Below are 19,871 nucleotides of genomic sequence, written 5' to 3'. Positions count from 1 at the left end.
AGACACACAGCGACATATCTGGAATATTGTTCAGGGCGCCCTCAGACCCAACTCACTCACTCACTGTTTCACTGTATAACCAGGGAGCCTATATAGAGTATCCCTGGTATAACAGAGCCAGCCCCCGATGGTTCGCTTCGTAGTTCAGAGTCTGCTCCTTAACCCCGAAAAACTTCGGGTCTTAAGAAACCATAAATACTTGTAGGTCCTGATCAGATAGGGAGGGCCCTTTATTTTAAAATGGAAACAATGCTCTTAGTTATAGGGATTTTAAACGGTTTCGGCTATAAAGTTCTGCAGAAAACAAAGGCTGTGGATCCGAGTGGTTTTCAGTCGGCTTGGGACCGACGTGAATATTTCGGACGCCGCTCGTATTATCAACCACCTTTTTAACTGGTCCCGAATCAATCTGGTTCACCTGCTGACGTGATATATCTGGTATATATTGCTGACATAATGCGCTTCACTAAGCTATATTTAGCTTGGAAAGAAACAAACACGTTCATTGGATGGACTCTTGGTGCATCACGGATGTGACAGTATTAAATACTTAGTATTACACATTACACTTCTATCAATCTTATTAGTTAGATAAGGGTGATACAACCTTTTAACCTGGGTTAATTAGAGAGTATACAATTTGATTGGTCCATTCCGATTATCATGTATCCCGTTGGCACGAACGCAACGCCATCACACTCGATGTGTTTCTCATCCAAACGAACGATAAGCAGATGGTTTCGAGCGTGCGATCGAGTCCGGAGCAGGTGGTATTCCCCTTTATCCATTAGCAAATCCTGTCGGGTCTCTCGTAAAGACTTTGGATGGATGGGTGGATCTTCATCTTTCGGATATTTAATGTTAGTAAAGAACAGTATCGGTACATATGCAATTAACTAATGTAAACGTAAAGTAAATACATAAAACTGCAGTAATATTTAGTATAAGAATATTGCTGAGTGCTGTCAAAAACAACAAACAAAATACAAATTACTGTAACCTCTAGCAAAAGGAAAGTATGTACAGAAAACCTAGTTCTGTAAACGCCATTTTATCGGTTATATCATTGTGATTGTGCTTTGTTTCTTGGGGGTAAGTAGGTTTCTTATCTGATTTATAAACACAGTTACGATGTACAGTTTTACAAACAAACACTTACTCATGCTTAAACAACTGCTGAAAGATTACTTTATTTCAAAAGTGATACATGATATTACGTTGAGTTCCAAAGCAGTGCTTCAGTTGTATCATGCATATTGTGTTCACAAAAGGCAATTGAAACGTTCAGGTTTACCTTTAAATACTATATATAGTTTTGTGTGCAGTAGAGTGGAACATACCAATTACGAAATAATATCACGTGGCTACGCGCCTTTTAGTCTCTCTTGCATTCGGAACACGTCGCTAAAGCCTTGATGTTTTGTATATGGCATCTAAGTAGTGATGTCGTTCATTTGTAACGAGATAAGCAAGGTCAAGTATGAGTGTTTGATTGCCACAGGTGATCTTCCGACTGCGCACGCGCAGGAAAGTCCGCCATATTGTGACAAAATAAGGTTCCTCGTTTCGAAACCTAAACATCCCTTCCGGGTTTAAGCTGATCGTGTTCCTGATAGTATACGGCACCATGGAATCTCTGTGGCACATTCCAGTCGAAAGTATGTCATAACTGTCACGGGAGGATTATTTTCACAAGGTATAGTTCATGTAAACGTGTGCCATCGAGGTGGCAAGTCTCTCGTTTTTGCACATTCAATGGTTGGGATACTCCCCATTTCGTGATATTACAAGCATCGCGTGTATGAATTATTGGATTATTTATATTTCACTCATAGCATACACAAGCTCAGTATTTGACAAGCAAAAACGATGTGTGTATGAATTCGATTGTTTGAAAAGTACCGAAATTGCGAAACGTCAATATGAATCACGTTGAAATGTGTCAGATCAGGGTGACAGTCACAACATGTAACCTCTGACAGTCGTGGAGCACGGTCGGGCATTACTGTGTACCTGGAGATAGATAGACAGAAAGAGGGCCCATGCAAATGTGCATGTTCTTTGTTTGGGTCACAAATTACTGTGGGAATATGTCACTTAATCAATCTTAATTATTAAGACCAGTTATACTTAAACTTCACAATCTCCGTTCCACTTATTTTACATATTTATGTAATTTGGAAGAATTCGAGGAATGTGGTCCAAAATGTTCGTTTCCAAGGTCTGTATAAGGTCAGTTGGACAATTTATGTTACTAACATTTATTCCCTCACATTATCTAACATTGCTAGTAAATCTGTGTGTGGACCTGTCAAAACTATCACCACATATCTTTGTTATATAGTGAGGTATATGCATTTAGGTAAGCACACATCATTGGATGTTTTTAACTTTGAATTTTTATGAGACTCACTTGTGTACATTGATCACATTTCTTGGATGCACTTTAGTGCATGGCAGTGTTGTGAAGACTGCCATCATCACCTCTCAGTGAACTGCCCCCACTGTTATCATTGTTATCTGTAACTATGTAAACGGTAACCCATATAAGGACATCTCAGTTTGTGAAGCATCTCCAATAATATGTGTTGTCAAATTTAAAATGATAGAATAAGTTGCAATTGCAATAAGTGTGTTACCGTTTCTGTAAATATCAAGTAGTGCCATCTTGCTTTGATTGCATCCACTTATGACAAACAGTTGTGTGGACTGATGCTAAAGATGATCTTTATATTGTCTGGTCCAGGCTTGATTATTGACAGATCCCTTTTTGATGGAATATTGCTTAGTGTGGTGTTAAAATGCAGACAAACTGATATAACCTTAGCTTGTAATAGGATTATAGTAAGCCTGGCAAATAGGTATTGGGTTCAGTTGTCACAGCTTGGCTCTTAGCACCATGATTCTATTTTTTTGTGTACAAGCACCTGTGGTCAGTATCATGTTGATATCCCTTTTCACTGCTCATGCTGTTTGTTTAATCACCTATTTCCTTTCGTTAAATGACTGGAGTAAATCCAAGGGGGAACACCTAACACTGTTAGTTACCATGGCAACACAAGAATACCCATGAGGGTAGTCTGCTACCGATTCAGTGACAAATTCACCTGAAAAGATAAGGAGTTTTTTCTGTCACCTAGTTGTGCTAGTATTATGTAAATAGGAACTACGTATTCATCTGATTTTGATTGTGAACTAGGGGAGGATATCATTGTGAAAGATTTATGCTATTATGTGTGAATTTAGCTTCTATAGGTTGACCCGGTCTTTCCAGATTGGGATTCTTGTCAGGATTATGAAGGCATCTGCATCACACATGATGCAGGTATGTTGTTGTGGGAATATGGATTTTGAGTGGATATCCACCACATGACTAACTGGCTGGCACTTCATTCAAAGGAGCTTGTGAAATCTGTGAGCATGGAAGTTACGCAAACTTGTGTCTGAAGTTTGTTACACTTTCTGACTTTAACAATTGTGGTTCTTTGCTTGTGTGTCAGGAGAACCAATAGACTTTAAGGCTCCTGAAAACTTTGGGAAATGTAAAATTTCATATGACAAGTTCAGGGATTTACCTCAGGTCCTGTATTTGAGGGTCCTTGGGACTCATACTCTTTGATTTTCAGGGGTCCTGAACAAGAAAATGGGGGTCCCTGAATATTATTAACAATGCAGTTGTTGCATTGTGTGTCATGATCATCACATAAATCATCACCGTAATTAAATTGCAAGTGATACCATAGCCAAGCTTGTAGCATTCTCAGAGAAAACCTATTGGTACTTGAGTGGAAGTTTTACAAAAAGTAGTAGGATCTTTTCTGCATCCAGGAGGATGTGCTAATAAATTTAATTGCATCCATTGTCAGTTTTTATGCTTATAGGATGCAGGAATTCACATCCTGTAAATCCCTGAAGTTTCATATATAGACGAGAAATTACAGATGTCAGTTTCTTTATTTTGAGTTGACATCTTTAAATTCTCACCTTTATGTGTAGGACTTCTAAATGACTTTCAGGGATGATATTTCAAGTAATTGCGAGGGGTTTATGATTTTTTCAGTAATTCAACATTTATTTTTGTAAACTTTATAATATTACATGTATTGTTGTATGACAGTCCCACTGACTAATTTTTGAGATAGAAGTGATGATGATTCTCTGGTGATATAACATGAGCCTTCTTAACATAATGCATATTTCATATATGAAATGATGAAACTGTAAACCCCACATCTGTTAAAGTTGTGTATTTCCTATTTCAATCCATTGTGATCAAAGGGGGATGCTTATTAGAAAAAAATGGTATTGATTTCCATACTCATTGTGGCTTTTGCTGTGATTGAAGGCACCAATGTTTGTACTTAAAATGTGCCTTTAGAGGCAATTGGTAGTTTTTCAAATTGTGGCTTTCCACGGCAGACACACTTCAAGTTTACGTTTAGTTACATGGATCAGTAACAGCGGTTATGTAATGACCTGATCAAGTAGCCTGTAACGAGTGATGTTCATTGCAGGTATAGCACATGTAGGTAAACACATCCAGGTCTGGACTCAGCACCTTTCTTAATTAGTTGTCTTTTCAGGAGGATTAATTTTGTAGATAGTGCATCTCAACTTCTGTAATCTGATATACACAACATTTCAGAGTATTAGACTGTTGGAGTATTTCAGTAAGTAATTTGAACTAGTCTACCGACCAAAGTCATTTGTCCAGTATGAAAGGTGTACTGAAGAAATGGTATACTTTAGGCTGTCTTTTTTTTTTTCTTACTTCTGTTTTAGGTCATTTAAACCATTTCAATTGCAATAAAATATGTGAATGATTGAGCAACAGTTACTCTGGAATAATAGATAAATTCCTGTTTTTTTATATTGCTTTTTTCTATGTTACTGATTAAACGTATGTCAGGCTAAAATAGCAATTATCCTCTGCAAGAGATCATGTTTACATGAGGAAGACAGTAACTTCATGATGTTGAATCGTATGTGAGGAAATCTGGTTTTTCAGAAAATCTTCTCCTCCTGTTATGACAGTACCACTGACAGGAAGGACGGGTCTATTAATAATACTGTATGTTAGCAGGGTTTCCGATCAGGCCATCCTCAGAGATATTAACACATTGTCTTCCAAAATGTCCTTAAAGTATCGTTCAATTTTTTTAGTGATGCAGATTTTGTTAGAAGTTGATAAAGTGCAGAAAATGTCCTTATGTAATTTGTCTCCATCACAGTCTGTAATCATGGTAATGAATGATTGAATATTGCTTCTTGACACATCAGACAATTTTCAGTTATTTACAGTGTATCAACAGTGGACAGAGATATGGATGAGTATTTACATCACAGTTGTGTTAATATATGTTTTATTGAGTTTTTCTAATTTACCAGCCCTGAACTAAATTGGCCAGTCACAAATATAATATAAAAGACCATGAATTTTCTGTAATTTACTTGCTTTTAGTGTTGACTGATTACAATTTGAACTTGAATAATTATTTTGCTTCTTACTGTTGTTTGTTTCGTCATCAGTAGTTGAAATCTTACTTTTACCTACCCAAAATTGGAGTGTAAATGGTATTTGATGCTAGTGAACAATTGATGCTAATGTTACTGTAAAGGTTATTATAGTGATTTTTGAGAAAAATTTGGGTGACACGAAGCAGGACCAGACTTGGGGATAGGTTCTTGATACTTGATTGTCGAAGGAATAGTTTCAGATTGTACCACACCCAGTGACTTATATGCACCAAACTTTTCTGATCAGGCCATTTTTTACCAATCAAAATCCGGTACACATGTATCAGAAACACTTCCTTCACTGTACATATGGGATATATGCAAGATACAGGACATACATAGGTCTATAGAGTCTACCAGTCATGCTTGTAGCATAGCATATATGAAACAGCTTGCTAGACAATAATAAAACAATTCCCTGATGTGCAGCAAGCCAGGTGTCCTCACATAATAGCAGCAGGCCTGGAGGTGACCTCGAAAACTAAAGGATAGACTAACGTTTAGTCTCTGAATATATAGAGTCTTGATGGTAACAAATAAACCCATTTAGGCTGGAAAGGATCCCCAGTTGGATGTGGAAAATCCAGACTTGCTTCATGTCGGGCATGTGCATTGCAAGAAGAGTATTTTGGTTCAGGGACTTCGAGAAAGACTAGGTCTTGGAACAATTGATACACTACAGTTTTATCTTTTGCCAATGGAGCTGTTTTTACTGTTTTCAAAGGTGATTTTATGCAATCTAATGGTTTTGTAAAAACTAAAATAGTGGTGTACTTAACTGTAAGATGTAGTAACTATGTATGTAACAGGAGCTGTATGTCAGTGGTCAGTTTGTAGTGTAAGACATTTAAGTTTAGCGTTTGACCTTGCTTCACAAAACCTTGACTATCAATCAATTTCAAAGGTCTTTTCAGGAAATATGTGGGTCCTTTAAAGTGAGGAAATAGTTAGCTTCAAATAACACTTGAAAATCTAAACAATTTAGTTTTTGTTTTTGTGTTTTATGTAACATAAAAAATGTCTTGGAATTGTGATTGTGTACAATTGTAATTGTGTGTGAAACTGAAAGCAGAAGATTTTATCATTTGACTTAGTTCAGAGTTTTTCACAGTGAATGAAAGTACAATAACCTCTTTAATCATGCCCCTTGAACCAAATATTTTAAGTTCAGTGAGTTGTGTGTTCACTCTTCATGCTTCATGAGTTCTATTCCCTACATCATAGGTACAGTACATGTACATGAGTAAAGTATCTGAGGCCAATTCCTGGTGTCCCTCGCAGTGATATTGCTTGAATATTGCTAAAGTTGGCGTAAAACCCATCTCCCTAACTCGTCATCTTTGTTGGTGAAAGCACAGGCTAACTGTAGCACAAATGGGTCTGGCAGCATAGAGAATATGACCAGTTTTCTTACATGCAAATTAGCAAAGGTTGGCAACATACTTCTCTCACGTTGGTTCGAAAAATACTTTTCATGTCTAAATAAAACATCGCCACCATCAAAGGTATACACCAATTTCTTCACTAGGTTGTGCTCTCATATTTCCAGCCCCATGTTGAACAAGTACTCATATGAAATATGAAGGCGAAGAGTGATCTGAATAGCATGAGTTGCGCTTAAAATGTTGAATGAAACGTATTTCATATAAGTAATTATTAAACATGGGATAGGAAATCTGAGAGCACAACCGAGGAAATGGGTGTGTACCTTTGATGGTGGCGATATTTTATTTTGACATGAATAATGTTTTTTTAACTGAAGCGAGGGAAGTACGTTGCAAATCTTTGTTCGTTCATTTCTCTTGCGTATAAGAGGACATGTCATATTCTATGCTGTGCAACACATTTGCACAACAATTTGCCTGTGGTGAAAGTATCAGTGAAATACAACTGGCCTTGACAAGACTTCTGCATTAGTTAAAACTATAACACTGTTAACAGCATGAATTTGGAAAGTCTTAATTCCTGTTTTGAATTTGCTCTGATATTTAACGCAGGCTTTGCTCATTTTAAACTTCAGAGCATGTTAGAAAGAGTGCCAGCATGGATTTACAGGATGCAAATTCCAGCATTCTATATGCACAAAAATTGACAATGGGCACAACGCAGAAAACACCAGGTACATTTTTTTAAATCAAGTATCAAGAACCTATCCCCAAGTTTGCTACTAGCCGGGTTCTGAGATCATTTACAGTTTAATTACTGTGATGATCATAATACACAATACAAAGACAGTAACTGAATTGCAACAATAGTATAACATGGTATTAATAATAATATCTTAGTGTCTGTGACCCCCAATTTGTAGATCAGGACCCTGAGGATTAAGAGTATGAGTGGCAGGGACCCTAAAATACAGGACTGAAGGTAATTCCCTGCCCAGTTCATGATTCTTGGGGTTATATATATACAAGGAGTGCTTCAGATATCAAGGGGCACCCTACCACCACCCCAGTGCTCATAAGCATACAATGCTACACAGCGTGTTGCTAATACCTGGCCAGTAGATGTTCACTCACAGTGTGTCTCATGGCCTGGTGATATTCAGTTCACACTGAAGCTCTGCCAAAAGCCATGTAATTGTTTCAGGCAATATTTTCTTAGTTCCGCCCCAGCTTTAGATACCTTGTGCTGTTTGATCATGCGTATTAAAGCTGCTCACTTTACTATGTACTTGCAATTCATTTACGTACTTGCATTGGCATGTGAAGGCATATTTCAATTGAGGACTATCTTAAACTTGCTCAGAGACTATGCAATGTGTAAAGGTGACTGTTAGCTATATTTATTTAAGAAATTCTTTGCAGGTGGAACATAGGATCGGGCATTTACTAAGACTAAGGTTGAAAAGAGGACAGTGACCTATATTAAACTCCTATCTGTCCGACCAACACTGTTGACACTGAAGTCCAGTACCCTGTTGTTAGGGATATGAATGTCTTCGGGTAACTTTTAGTTCTGGAAGGGGTGGCAGGGGGTGAAAATTGTACCCATACCCCACTTGACACAGGTCCAGTGAACTTTCAGAATCCACTGGACCAATATTGATTTCACTTCACCATGATTTATTAATTAACAATTTGTTTATTTTTTTGTTTTTTGTAAATAACCTTTCACAGTTAATAAACAACAGAACAGCCAATAAATGCTGTGCAGTTTTCTGGTAATTAGTTTGTAGATCTAAGTATTGCAAATGGTGATTGAAAAATACAGTGCAAGTCACTGTAAGAATATGCTAGGAAATAAATAACAACGGTAATAGCAGACATTAGATTGTAGCAATTGCAATTGCATATTTATTTCAAACTCAATATATGCATCTCAAAACATTTCAGTTGACACTACTGTACCACGGTGTAATAAGGATATGTACTTGACCAACTGTAAGATTCCACTTGACCTAGGGGTCGGGCTGTGTATTTTTCAACCTGTCGGTAGTGAGTAGTCCTGTGATTAAAGTGTTGTTCATCTTGCTGAAGGTCTAGCTTCCATTTTCCACATAAGTACAAGGTGTGAAGCTCGCTCACCCACTCACTCACTCACTCACTCACTCACTCACTCACTCACTCACTCACTCACTCACTCACTCACTCACTCACTCACTCACTCACTCACTCACTCACTCAAACAAAATCATCTTATATGTATTGACAGAAAAAGATGGAAATCCCAATGGATCCCCAAACAAGGCTTATAGCTGAAGCATGCAAGACTTGTCAAATCATTTTAAACTTAATTTAGATTCGTGTGTTTCAACTCCACACACAGCTATATGGTGACCATCTTTAATGATCCAATCACGTGATCAACATCATGAGCATCAGCTTTTATATAACTTCACGAGTTGTTCTAGCCTTGTATTAGGGCTGTGGCAATGCATTGAACTGTCAGTGGATTGCAGTTGTAGAGTCTAATATAACAATTAATCGATGGTAGAAGCGAAAAAGTATCGATGCATCATTCAATAGTATGTGTGACTCGAGATAGTTTAGTAATTGACATTCATTGACAAATATTTCTGTTGTCCAGACTCGATTATTTACAGACTGCTGCCATATAGCTGGGATATTGTGTAGAGCAGCGTAAAACTAAACTCACTCACTCATATTTAATGATATAGATTAGTTCTATTTAAACTTTGAAACCCCAGTAATGGATTTAAAAACAAATCCATCAGTTATCAATATATATATAATATAGATTTAATAATGAAACTGAGCAGACTGTTTACATCTGTAGTGTCACTTACAGGTCTGATCCAGTAATTATACATATGATGATAAAACAAAAAGATCACCAATTATGAGCATGAATAGTGTAAGACTATTAGCGCAATTACAAGCCAGGTATGTCTGTGTCTAGCCCCACCAAAGTAAACAAACATGGTCTCTATAATCAGGCCCCTGTTGTGTCTCAGCAGTCTGTCAGTGGGGCAAGCTAATCTGCCTACAGCAGCTGGTTAGGGTCTTCTGCGAAATCTGATCTGTGCTGGCAGAGGTGGGGTTTATTCACCAGATGTAATCATTGCACTTCGCCTCACATGACCTCTGACCTTTGACCCTGATGAGGTCCTTCCTGTATTTCAGTTCTGACTTTCTACACCTAATTTATGATTGAAAACATTTTCATAAAGTTGATCTTGCTATTATAATAAGTTTCAGGTAAACAGTATAAAGTCTTCTTGAAAAGTTTAAGGTGAATAGTATAGCTGTGGCCATAGCGCATCCTTGTGATGTTGACTGCATGTCAATTTTATGCATATGAACCTTGACCCGAGTCATGTGAATAGGAAACAGCTGTTTTTGGTGAACTCAGACATAATGTCTTGGGAATCATGTGAGTGTTTTTTGAGAAGTTGAGGATGGATGGCAAGAAAACTTCCACAATCCAGATGTGTCTGTCGGCTGATGCTATTTCTCCTCTTTGCACAACTTTTGTTCAAGGATGACATTTTAATGTCAAACTGTGAGTCATATTGGGTTTACATGTTTGACTCCTAAGAAATGTAATTGAACTGATATTTCTTGGCATTCATTTTGTTGGGTTTTATGTTTTTTAAGGTTAACCATGAATGACAGGGAATACAGCTTTGCTTACCCCATCTGCTGACAGTTACCATCTACCTTTGTTTGGTGTGTCTCCATTTGCTTGTTATGGAATAATAGTCCTGTCTGGTTCTGAGACAAATGATGGCATTAAGATAGTTAACATCTGAAGCTTTTGTGCAGGTCTGTTTTTATTCATTCATTCATTTGTTCATTCATTCATTCATTCATTCAGGTCCTTTACTGTCCTTTGATGGTAGATTTTTTGTTCAAAACTGTTTTCTGTATGTATTACTTGTTTTACTTATGACATTGTTGATGTGACTGTAGATATTACCCAGCATCTCATTTGATATATCAGTATGACAGAATCAAATGTTTAAGAGTCATTTGATCTTTGACTTTTTAAAATGTTCATGCTTTCTTATGGTAGGCTAAGCCAGAGATTGTTATCATTGCTTTGTTTTATTTTATAAATTGTATTATTTGTTTTTTCATTTTTGTATTATTATTTTTTTTTTTTTTCATTTTGATTCCTGCCTTCTCTATTGTAGAGGCAAGACTAAGACAATTATTATGTCTATGTGTTCTTGCAGGTAACTTTACGATTCAATAAAGTAGTGAAATAGTGTTGTGTAGTGTACACGAATTAGGGAATTACTTTTGCTCCTGAATGACAGTAGTCTTAACACCATTTTTAGCATCATTCCAGCAATATGACAACAACAGGGGCCACCAGAAGATGGGCCCCTCACATACCTGTGTGGACTCACTCACTCACTCACTCACTCACTCACTCACTCACTCACTCACTCACTCACTCACTCACTCACTCACTCACTCACTCACTCACTCACTCACTCGGCTGTCCCACCGCCTCCTTTAGTGACTGTAGACTATGGTTATGACTTCTATAGGATGAGTGAAATAACACAAGCCCATAACTAATCTTAATGAAAAGTGCAGTGAATGTTGTGCACTGGTCAGGAAACAATACAACCTGTTTTTGTGTCTGTTCTCTATGTTTGTGTGTACTGTGTGACTTTGCATTTGTGTATGACTTAAAATTGTGGTTATCAAATGACCACAAAGCTTTCTTCCTCATGAGAAACCTGATAACATTTGCTATCTACTCAAGTTTGAAAATTTTTCCGTGGCTCTTGGTAATGTTTTGATCCTTTGAGTGTGTATTCAGAAGGACATGTTTGTATTCATATGGGCTATTGAGTATTGATGGATTTTTGTTGGTTATCAATGTAGACCCTGAAGCCAAGTCTCTACTCTTTAGTTGACATATTTCGTGATGCTGCTGCTGATGTCGCCAGGTGACTCCTGTATGGTATCTGTTAGATGCTGATGCATTTGTGGTCCTGGGGTAGAATAGGCCTTCAGCGACCCATGCTTGCCATAAAAGACAACTATGCTTGTCGCAATTAACAGGATCGGGTGGTCAGACTCACTGACTTGGTTGACGCGTCATTGGTTTCCAGTTGCGCAGATCGATGCTCATGTTGATGATCACTGTATCGTTTGGTGCAGACTCGATTATTTATAGATCGCCACCATATAGCTTGAATATTGCTGAGTGTTGCGAAAAACTAAACCCACTCACTCTTTCACTCACTGACTCACTGACTCACTGATGCATGTGTGAGACGTACTGCATGAACTGATGTCAGTAATGTACGTCAAATTGATAATAAGCAAGACTTATACTGCATAAACAGCAATATGGAGTGGTTTGGTAGCCTAGTGATTTAAGCATTCACTCGTCATGCCAAAGACCCAGGTTCAATTCCCACATGGATACAGTGTGTTAAGCCCATTTCTGCTGGTGTTGCAGGAATGTTGCTAAAAGTGGTTTAAAACCGCACTTACTAACAACAGTAATACTTATCTGATGTTTCATGACCTATTAAATTTTCAGGGTAGAAAAGGCCTTCAGCATTGCTTGCCACAAAAGGCAATTGTAAGAGGCGTCTAAGGGGATCGGGTGGTCAGGCTCGCTGTCTTGGTTGTCACATGTCATCGGTTCCCAGTTGCACAGATCTTTGCTTTTCCTGCTGATCACTGGATTGTCTGATTATTTACAGACCTATGCCCCTAAGCAGGAATGTTCCCGAATGCAGCATAAAATTAAACTCACTCACTCTAATTTTTCATAAGCAAGACTTGGCGTACTGCGCAATCTGTAATTACATTAACATGCTAATTTATCAAGACATAGCATGTTTTTATGTATCTACAGACAGTCACAACTCACCTGTCTGGTTACCATGTAAACAGCGTGCATTATATCTGGAGGTAGAGTTACATACCCTTGCCAAGGTGTCTCCGACTATGATTAGCAATGTACTGTGGAATGACCATTAGGTGGTCAGTAATCCTTATCTTATTTCTCATTAGCTCAATCAGTCGTGTCAGTTGTCTGCACATTTGTTCACTGAATGGGTGTGTGTGGAATTAGGAGATTTATGAGATGTGAAGAAATTGTGTTTTGCAAATTATCTCAATGTATATTACAAACGTATATCTGTTATTAATATACAGTAACATAATCCACTACTGATGCCTCAGAATAGTTTATTGTTGCCTGAAGTTTATACTTGTTGTGATCACTGTTTTGCTTCGAGATTATGTACACTAGGACAGTCAGTGTACAGACAGGTCAAACTGAAAGTCAGCTAGTATATGAGTATTGAAAGGGTCAAAATTGTGGAAGGAGTCAGTGACAAAATACGTTCAATGGGAAATTGTTCCAAGAATCATTTTCAGCATAGTTTATCGTTATCAAATATATTGTTTGGTGTTATTTAAGAAATACAGTTTGTTCTACCACCATACATGGTGGTAGAACGAACTGTATTTCTTTTCTAAGATGCCGTATTTAATAACTTCTAAACCTAATTTCAGTTAATCTATGACAGAAAACAAACGACGTTGTCTGTGACCTAAATTAAGAATCCTTGCACTGGATAACTGACATGCTGTTCTTTTGACGAAGTTCTAAGCATCTTAGAAGATGTTATATCTAGTCATTAACTGTTACCTGGACAGTTGTAAGAACTTTGTTTTCATGTTGACTGTTATTAGGAGTTACCACATGGATTGTTATTACCAGTTGTTGACGGACTGTTATTAGCTGTGCTAGGAACTGTTTTCAGTTGTTTTCATCAGTAGAGTATGTAACGTGCATACAGACTAATTCATTTTATTCCTTTAAACTGACTTTAACCTGTGAAGGTTCAGATTACAATATTGGCCCTCAGTAACCCATGCTTGTCGTAAGAGGCAACTAATGTCAGGCTCAGTGACTTGGTTGACACATCGTCAGCTCTTAATTACTCATATCCATTCAGTACTCTAAATATACTCATAAGTATTTCCTGTACTCCTAAGTAAGGAGTACATACTGCTGGTGTTAAAAAATTATCTGCAACCCTGAGATGTTATCCTGTGGACTGTTACTAGTTATCCTATGGATTGTATTCTTCTGTATTGTATTGTATTGTATTGTATTGTATTGTATTGTATTGTATTATTCTAATATTTATGCTGACACGTCAAGAAGGTAAATAGGGTTATTCAGCATCAAAGAAAGTTTCCTCTCTGGAAGACCTGCGTAGTAGTTCTCATGTAGTATAGTGTCGGACATAAGATGTGATCTATCACATGGTATTTTGTGATTAAAAACACCCTACTGACAAATAGCTATTCAGACTGTGGAGTAGTGGATTCATGACACTGATAGTCTGTTGTGTAATATACACAATCTGGTGAATACCAACACTTTTCCTGACTCCTAAACAGTGTATGCTGAGCCCCATATTGCCACTTTGCCTGGGTTGTCTTTGAATGATGAAAATTGCTATTTATAAAGTGCTTACGGATATCAGATAGTATTGTCAGGTACTGGACACTTTGATATCATACATGAGGAAGTAGGCAGAAACATGCAGCGTAGATAGCATAATATCATTGCTGTATAGATCAGCATAAAGCTCAACTCATTTGCCCATCCCAACTCAGCCTAGTCTGGTACAGGCCCATGCTCATTGCTAATGGATTATGTTGAAATGTCATTGTCCAAACTAGCATCATTTTAAGCGTTCCTTATAATAATAAAGCTAAATGAATCCTTCTGAAATGTTGTTCAAGTGATTTCAATTTTTCCTCTGACGTTTCCAGCTATCGATCTTTCAACCAGCCCAGTTTTCATGATAGGCAGTCATCTGACCACGTAATGGAATATTTACTCAGTGCTAATCATCTTTTATTGTCTTTTGACTTTTAGCTACTAATCTGAAAACTGAATCAGTTCAAACGTTCAGGGCTTGTAGACTGAATCTTGCTTGCTCTCATTCACTCATTAACTCTCAAATGTAACAATATGCGGGTCACTTACAATATGAATCCAACGACACTCATGAAAATTAAACTGGCTGAAACAGAGCGTCTTTAATGTGGTGAGACTGAATTTCCTGGTGCGACTGAATATTTATTACAATCACACAATTCTGAACATTTCCTGATGAGGATGTGAGTGTTGCACACAGGATGTAGACTGATGGTGGTGAATCTTGTGAGACTCCTTGAAGATCTCTTCGAAGTTCCTGCAGATGATAGTTTGCATGCATCTTGAGCTAGATTATTGATATGATGAGTGTTCGGTATTTGACAGTGAAGATCTATATTTGGTCACAGGTAGATGAATTTAGTTTATTTATAAGGGGTGTGTGTGTGTGTGATTATTGCATGCAACTGTTTACTGCTTCTTATGATACTGTTAGGGTGCATTGGGTGTCTTGTTTTGGCAAATGGATATTCTTCGTAATGACCTTGTACATGCATACTGAGATTCAATTGGACGAAAGGAAAGCAATTATAGCTTCACAGATTTCATCATCTGCTTATATCCAGTGTGGTATAAGCTACTGTGATCCAGTGATCGTGTTGATAAACAAGATAATAGCCAATGATATAACCCGTATGCCGCTGGGGCTTGGATGATTCACAGATGCATCGCCACATTGTGATACATTTGGCTATCATACATACAGCTATCGTGTTGTCGACTAGAGTATTGATGCAAAATATTATCTTAGACATGTTATAGTACTTACGGGGAAAAAATGCAAGCATGATAGGGTTACTTGTTTGTAGCAGTGGTTATTGTTATATACAAATACCTTGAAGTAAATTATTTTGAATCTTAATACTGTGTCATTCTTTCAAGGTGTATATAGGGTGATATGTATTGTATGGCAGGTTAAATCAGTGATTGCGTAGGTTTTGTACTAATACGCGCAGAAATAAAATTATAAATGTGTAGTCTAAATCTTTTGCATGTGAAATTTTCAGTACAGTCCTGAATCATGTTAAAAATTATTGTTTGTCTACATGTTGCGGTTTTAAGGTACTTTTTGAAATTATGTAGATCAGAAACTATGCCTCCAAAATTTGCGCAAAATATTTTTTGCGTGGTTTTATTATTTTTTTTGCATGAAAAATGCATGTTTCTGCGTAAACTCGAACACTCGAAATATTAAGATATTTTCAATGAAAAAAGTGGTCCGCAATTTCCCAGTAATTATGAACAAACTTGATCTAAACCCGAACCCGGAATTTCGACACTTTAATTGCCTCTAAAATATTTATTTATGGTTTGATTTTCAAAAGGAAAAGTGATCTGAAATGAGTAGAATGTCAGCTATCAGACAATGTTATTTGTATTGAGTTATCTGCGATATGAAAATAACGTGGTATAGCTACTGTAAAATATCGTGATATTTATCATATCTCTGACATGGTGTATTGTCCAAGCCCTGTTATACCACTCTGATTTGTCAATGCTCTTGGATTCCATTCTGATAATGTTTCCTTCTTGTGCTTCAGCGTTAGGATCCAGACAGTAAAGCCGGGGCAGGATGCCGCCCCCACCCCCTCCCCCTCCTGCCCCTGCTGCACCCCCTCCCCCTCCTGCTGCTAAGTTTGGAAAGGGTGGGGGAGGAGGAGCCGGACGTGGGGCTCTGCTGGGACAGATCCAAGGCGGAACCAGGCTGAAGAAAGTACAGACCAATGATAGAAGCGCACCGCACGTTGGTGGTGAGTTATTATATCGTATCTTCTCGTGTTTGAATTTGCTGGGCAGAGTTAAGGCCCTTAGATATGCCAGGATGTTAAGATTATCTTCTAGTTTTCAAATTCTCTGTTCAGGCCATTAGATAGATCTTAAGATTATTTTTTGGATATCCGAATTCACTCCTAGTTTTAGAAAAAGATCTGATCTGTGTCCTTCAGGTTTGCTGGAATTCTGTGATCATTGGTTCTGAATAGGGATGCAATGATTCAGTTGGTTTCATTGAAAATCGACTCTTACGCCTTAGTTTCGATTTTCCATAACCATTATCACTATTTTGATTCAATATTTGAATACGTATTTGTATTATTTCCATGTAGTCAGAACATTGTTTTGATTCCCAACTTGAGCACTTTTGAGCTCTGGAAGTTAATTATCCAGTGAGAATTGTTGTTAGTACAGGGATGAGAAATTTCCGCGGAACCGCGGAAATCCGCGTTTTTTTACATCCCCAGGGTCATTTTTCTGAAACGTCTAAATATATATACAGTGTTAATATTGATTTTAGAAGCCATATTTAGTGTGTAAAATGCCAAAATCCCAGACCCCCGACTAGTTTTCAGCTGTAAATGAAAATTTCCATTCTCATCCCTGTTAGTAGACATCGTCAAATTAATGATAGATTTCACGCTAAAAATGCTGACTTGGAGAGTTAAATGATATCTGATTTATTTACTTGTATGAAAAATCCAATTGAAAATGATTGAATTCGAGGGTCCCATCTCTTAAATCAAATCAAAGTGTGGGTGAGTTGTTGCACACAAAACTTTCCCTGATTATAAACACAGCTTTCTGAGTTAGCACAGTGGAAGACGGCATCTAGACCTGCATCACTTCCTAGTCGTACATTTGTCGGAATTCTGTACTAGTTTAGGTGTCGGTTGTCTTTGGTTCTTCTTTGTTTTGTATCAAATTTTGTGATTGTGATCATTTTTTGGACATCAGTATTAGTCACTTCGAAATTCTTGGTCCTAGAGTTTATTGTCATTGCCATAATCATTATCGACCTAATCATTCTCATCACCCTCCTCCCTTTCTTCATCATCAGACTGAAACCTTCATCGCTCCAGCAGCACATTGGATTTGTTTCCATATCTGTCTTCAGATAGCAGCACAATTGCTGATGTTGCTTAACCCATTCAACACCACAGGCCGTGCAAGACGTCAGTGCCAGGCAGTAGTCGCATCTAAATGACATATCATTTTCGGAACCTAACTAACATATGATTCTTTTATCAACTCTGTCACTTACTCTGTCACAGTAGGATTATACCTTTCGAATGATGTATGACATGTAGTAGTAATAATGATTTATGAGCTGATATTTTCTTTGATAAACTTAGGCTTCATCTATGACCTCAGAGTCTCTGGCAACTCTGTGTCATGGCAGGAAATGCCTCTGGGTCACTGGTTTTTAAAAAAGTTAAAAGAATCTTTATCCACCCATTAGTTTTAGACTAAAAATCTGTTATGGCTTACGCCTTCATCAACCCATGCTTGTCATAAAAGGCGACCATGCTTGTTGCAAAAGGCAACTAAGGGGATCGGGTGGTCAGGCTTGCTGACTTGGTTGTCACATGTCAATTGCACAGATTGATGCTCATGCTGTTAATCACTGGATTTTCTGGTCCACATTCAGTCATTTACCAAGCACTGACATATAGTTGGAACATTTCTAAGTAGGGCGTAAAGCTCAACACTTGCCCATTAGTTTTAAATCATTTGTCTGCCCATGATTGAGTATATGGCTGTATTTTTTGTACCGGAGGTTTATGACTTTTTAATGTATGTAACATTGCATCAAGCTATCAGTGCATTGCAACTGTTGAGTCTCTGATATCAATAAGTCAGTGGTAGAAACAAAAACTGCCGATATTATCGACTATCAATCGTTCATTAAATGACTTTCTTTGATAAATGCACAGTGCAAACACAGGAAGTACCACATTCGTTCAGTTTGATTTAAAGTTTTCTGCCCCTGCTACATATAAAACAATTTTGAACTGGGCTTCAAGTTTCTTGTCAATTATTAAAAGAGAATAAAACTGCTTCAGCTTGTTTTCATTTCTATAATCTATGTAGTCATTTGGGAATGACTTCAAACGAGGCAGTTTTTCATCTTCTTCCGTCTCTGCTGTTACTGACAATAATCTTACAAACCTTCTAAATTAATTACATCAAATATTTCAAATAGCCATTTTTATCATGTGTTTAATATTATTCACTTTCCAAACACCTTCAATGTGTTTGTGTAATTGAAAATGCTAGTTTGCTAAGATAGTTACCTCCCTTGTGTTCATGCTCATTCCTATGCTTGATTCAACAACATGCAGATCTTACAGCATATGTCATATTTGGGATTTCACTTTTTCAGTGAAGTACAAATTCTAGTACTTTTGTGGTTGAGTCCCATCCGGGATTCGAACCCGCACCCTCAGAGTCAGGCACCTAATCGCCAGCACAAAGAGTCAGCCGCCTAGCCCGCTCAACCACCGCGACTTCCACAAAATGAAAGTCGGACAACTGGTAGTTTAGACTGCGTACTTTGTGTACCCCTTTGATAAGTGTGAATTGGCATGGTTCCCATGGCCGAAAGCTATGATTACACGATGCCATTTAGAAAGTGGTCAAATACAACATATGTCATATTTGGGATTTCACTTTCTCAGAGGGGTACACAAGGTAATCATGCGGATCTTGAACTTAGTCCATGATCAGTTGTTGTCACCAGCATCTTGGTTTGTTTATGAACTTCAGTTCATGCAGTGATGTTTCTTGTTTCTCAGTTCAAAATTTAGAATTGCACAATTTATCATGTAATCTGTAGACTGACAACTTAGTCTAGTTGAAATGAACATGTTTGACAGAAAAAAAAATCGTAGTGAAAAAACTAAAATATAATTAAAACTACCCCTGAGACTTTCAAATTTTCTTGACTTTTATGGGCTTTCTTGGATATATACTGATCAAAAATAGTTAGGGATAAATGCAAATTTCAACGTAATGAATAATGATCTATTAATTCATCGACACACTGATAAAATATCAGTCTTAAAATACCAAACTCCCTAGCTTATTTTGTCCAGTATATTTGCTTCAGGGTCTGTATGACAGTAACAGCCTAGTGTCTGGCAGTAGGTTTTTAAACAGTTTAAGGCTCAATTAAGTAT

General features: G+C 37.5%; 1 protein-coding gene across 2 annotated transcripts in view; it reads left to right on the top strand.

The window, feature by feature from the left end:
* The first annotated feature begins 1,517 nt into the window (after positions 1-1,517).
* Positions 1,518-19,871, top strand: part of LOC137256530 (WAS/WASL-interacting protein family member 1-like) — a 46,305-nt gene continuing 27,951 nt past the window's right edge. For both annotated transcript variants that reach the window (XM_067794374.1, XM_067794373.1), the window contains exons 1-2: positions 1,518-1,696; positions 16,458-16,667. In XM_067794374.1, coding sequence (XP_067650475.1) covers positions 16,490-16,667 — 178 coding nt within the window. In that variant the 5' untranslated portion in view covers positions 1,518-1,696; positions 16,458-16,489. The remainder of the gene's footprint in view (positions 1,697-16,457; positions 16,668-19,871) is intronic.

Source organism: Haliotis asinina, chromosome 11 (assembly GCF_037392515.1).
Source record: "Haliotis asinina isolate JCU_RB_2024 chromosome 11, JCU_Hal_asi_v2, whole genome shotgun sequence".
NCBI classification, from domain to species: domain Eukaryota; kingdom Metazoa; phylum Mollusca; class Gastropoda; order Lepetellida; family Haliotidae; genus Haliotis; species Haliotis asinina.
Note: the sequence above shows the minus strand (reverse complement) of the source record. Positions and strands in the feature narration are given on the sequence as shown.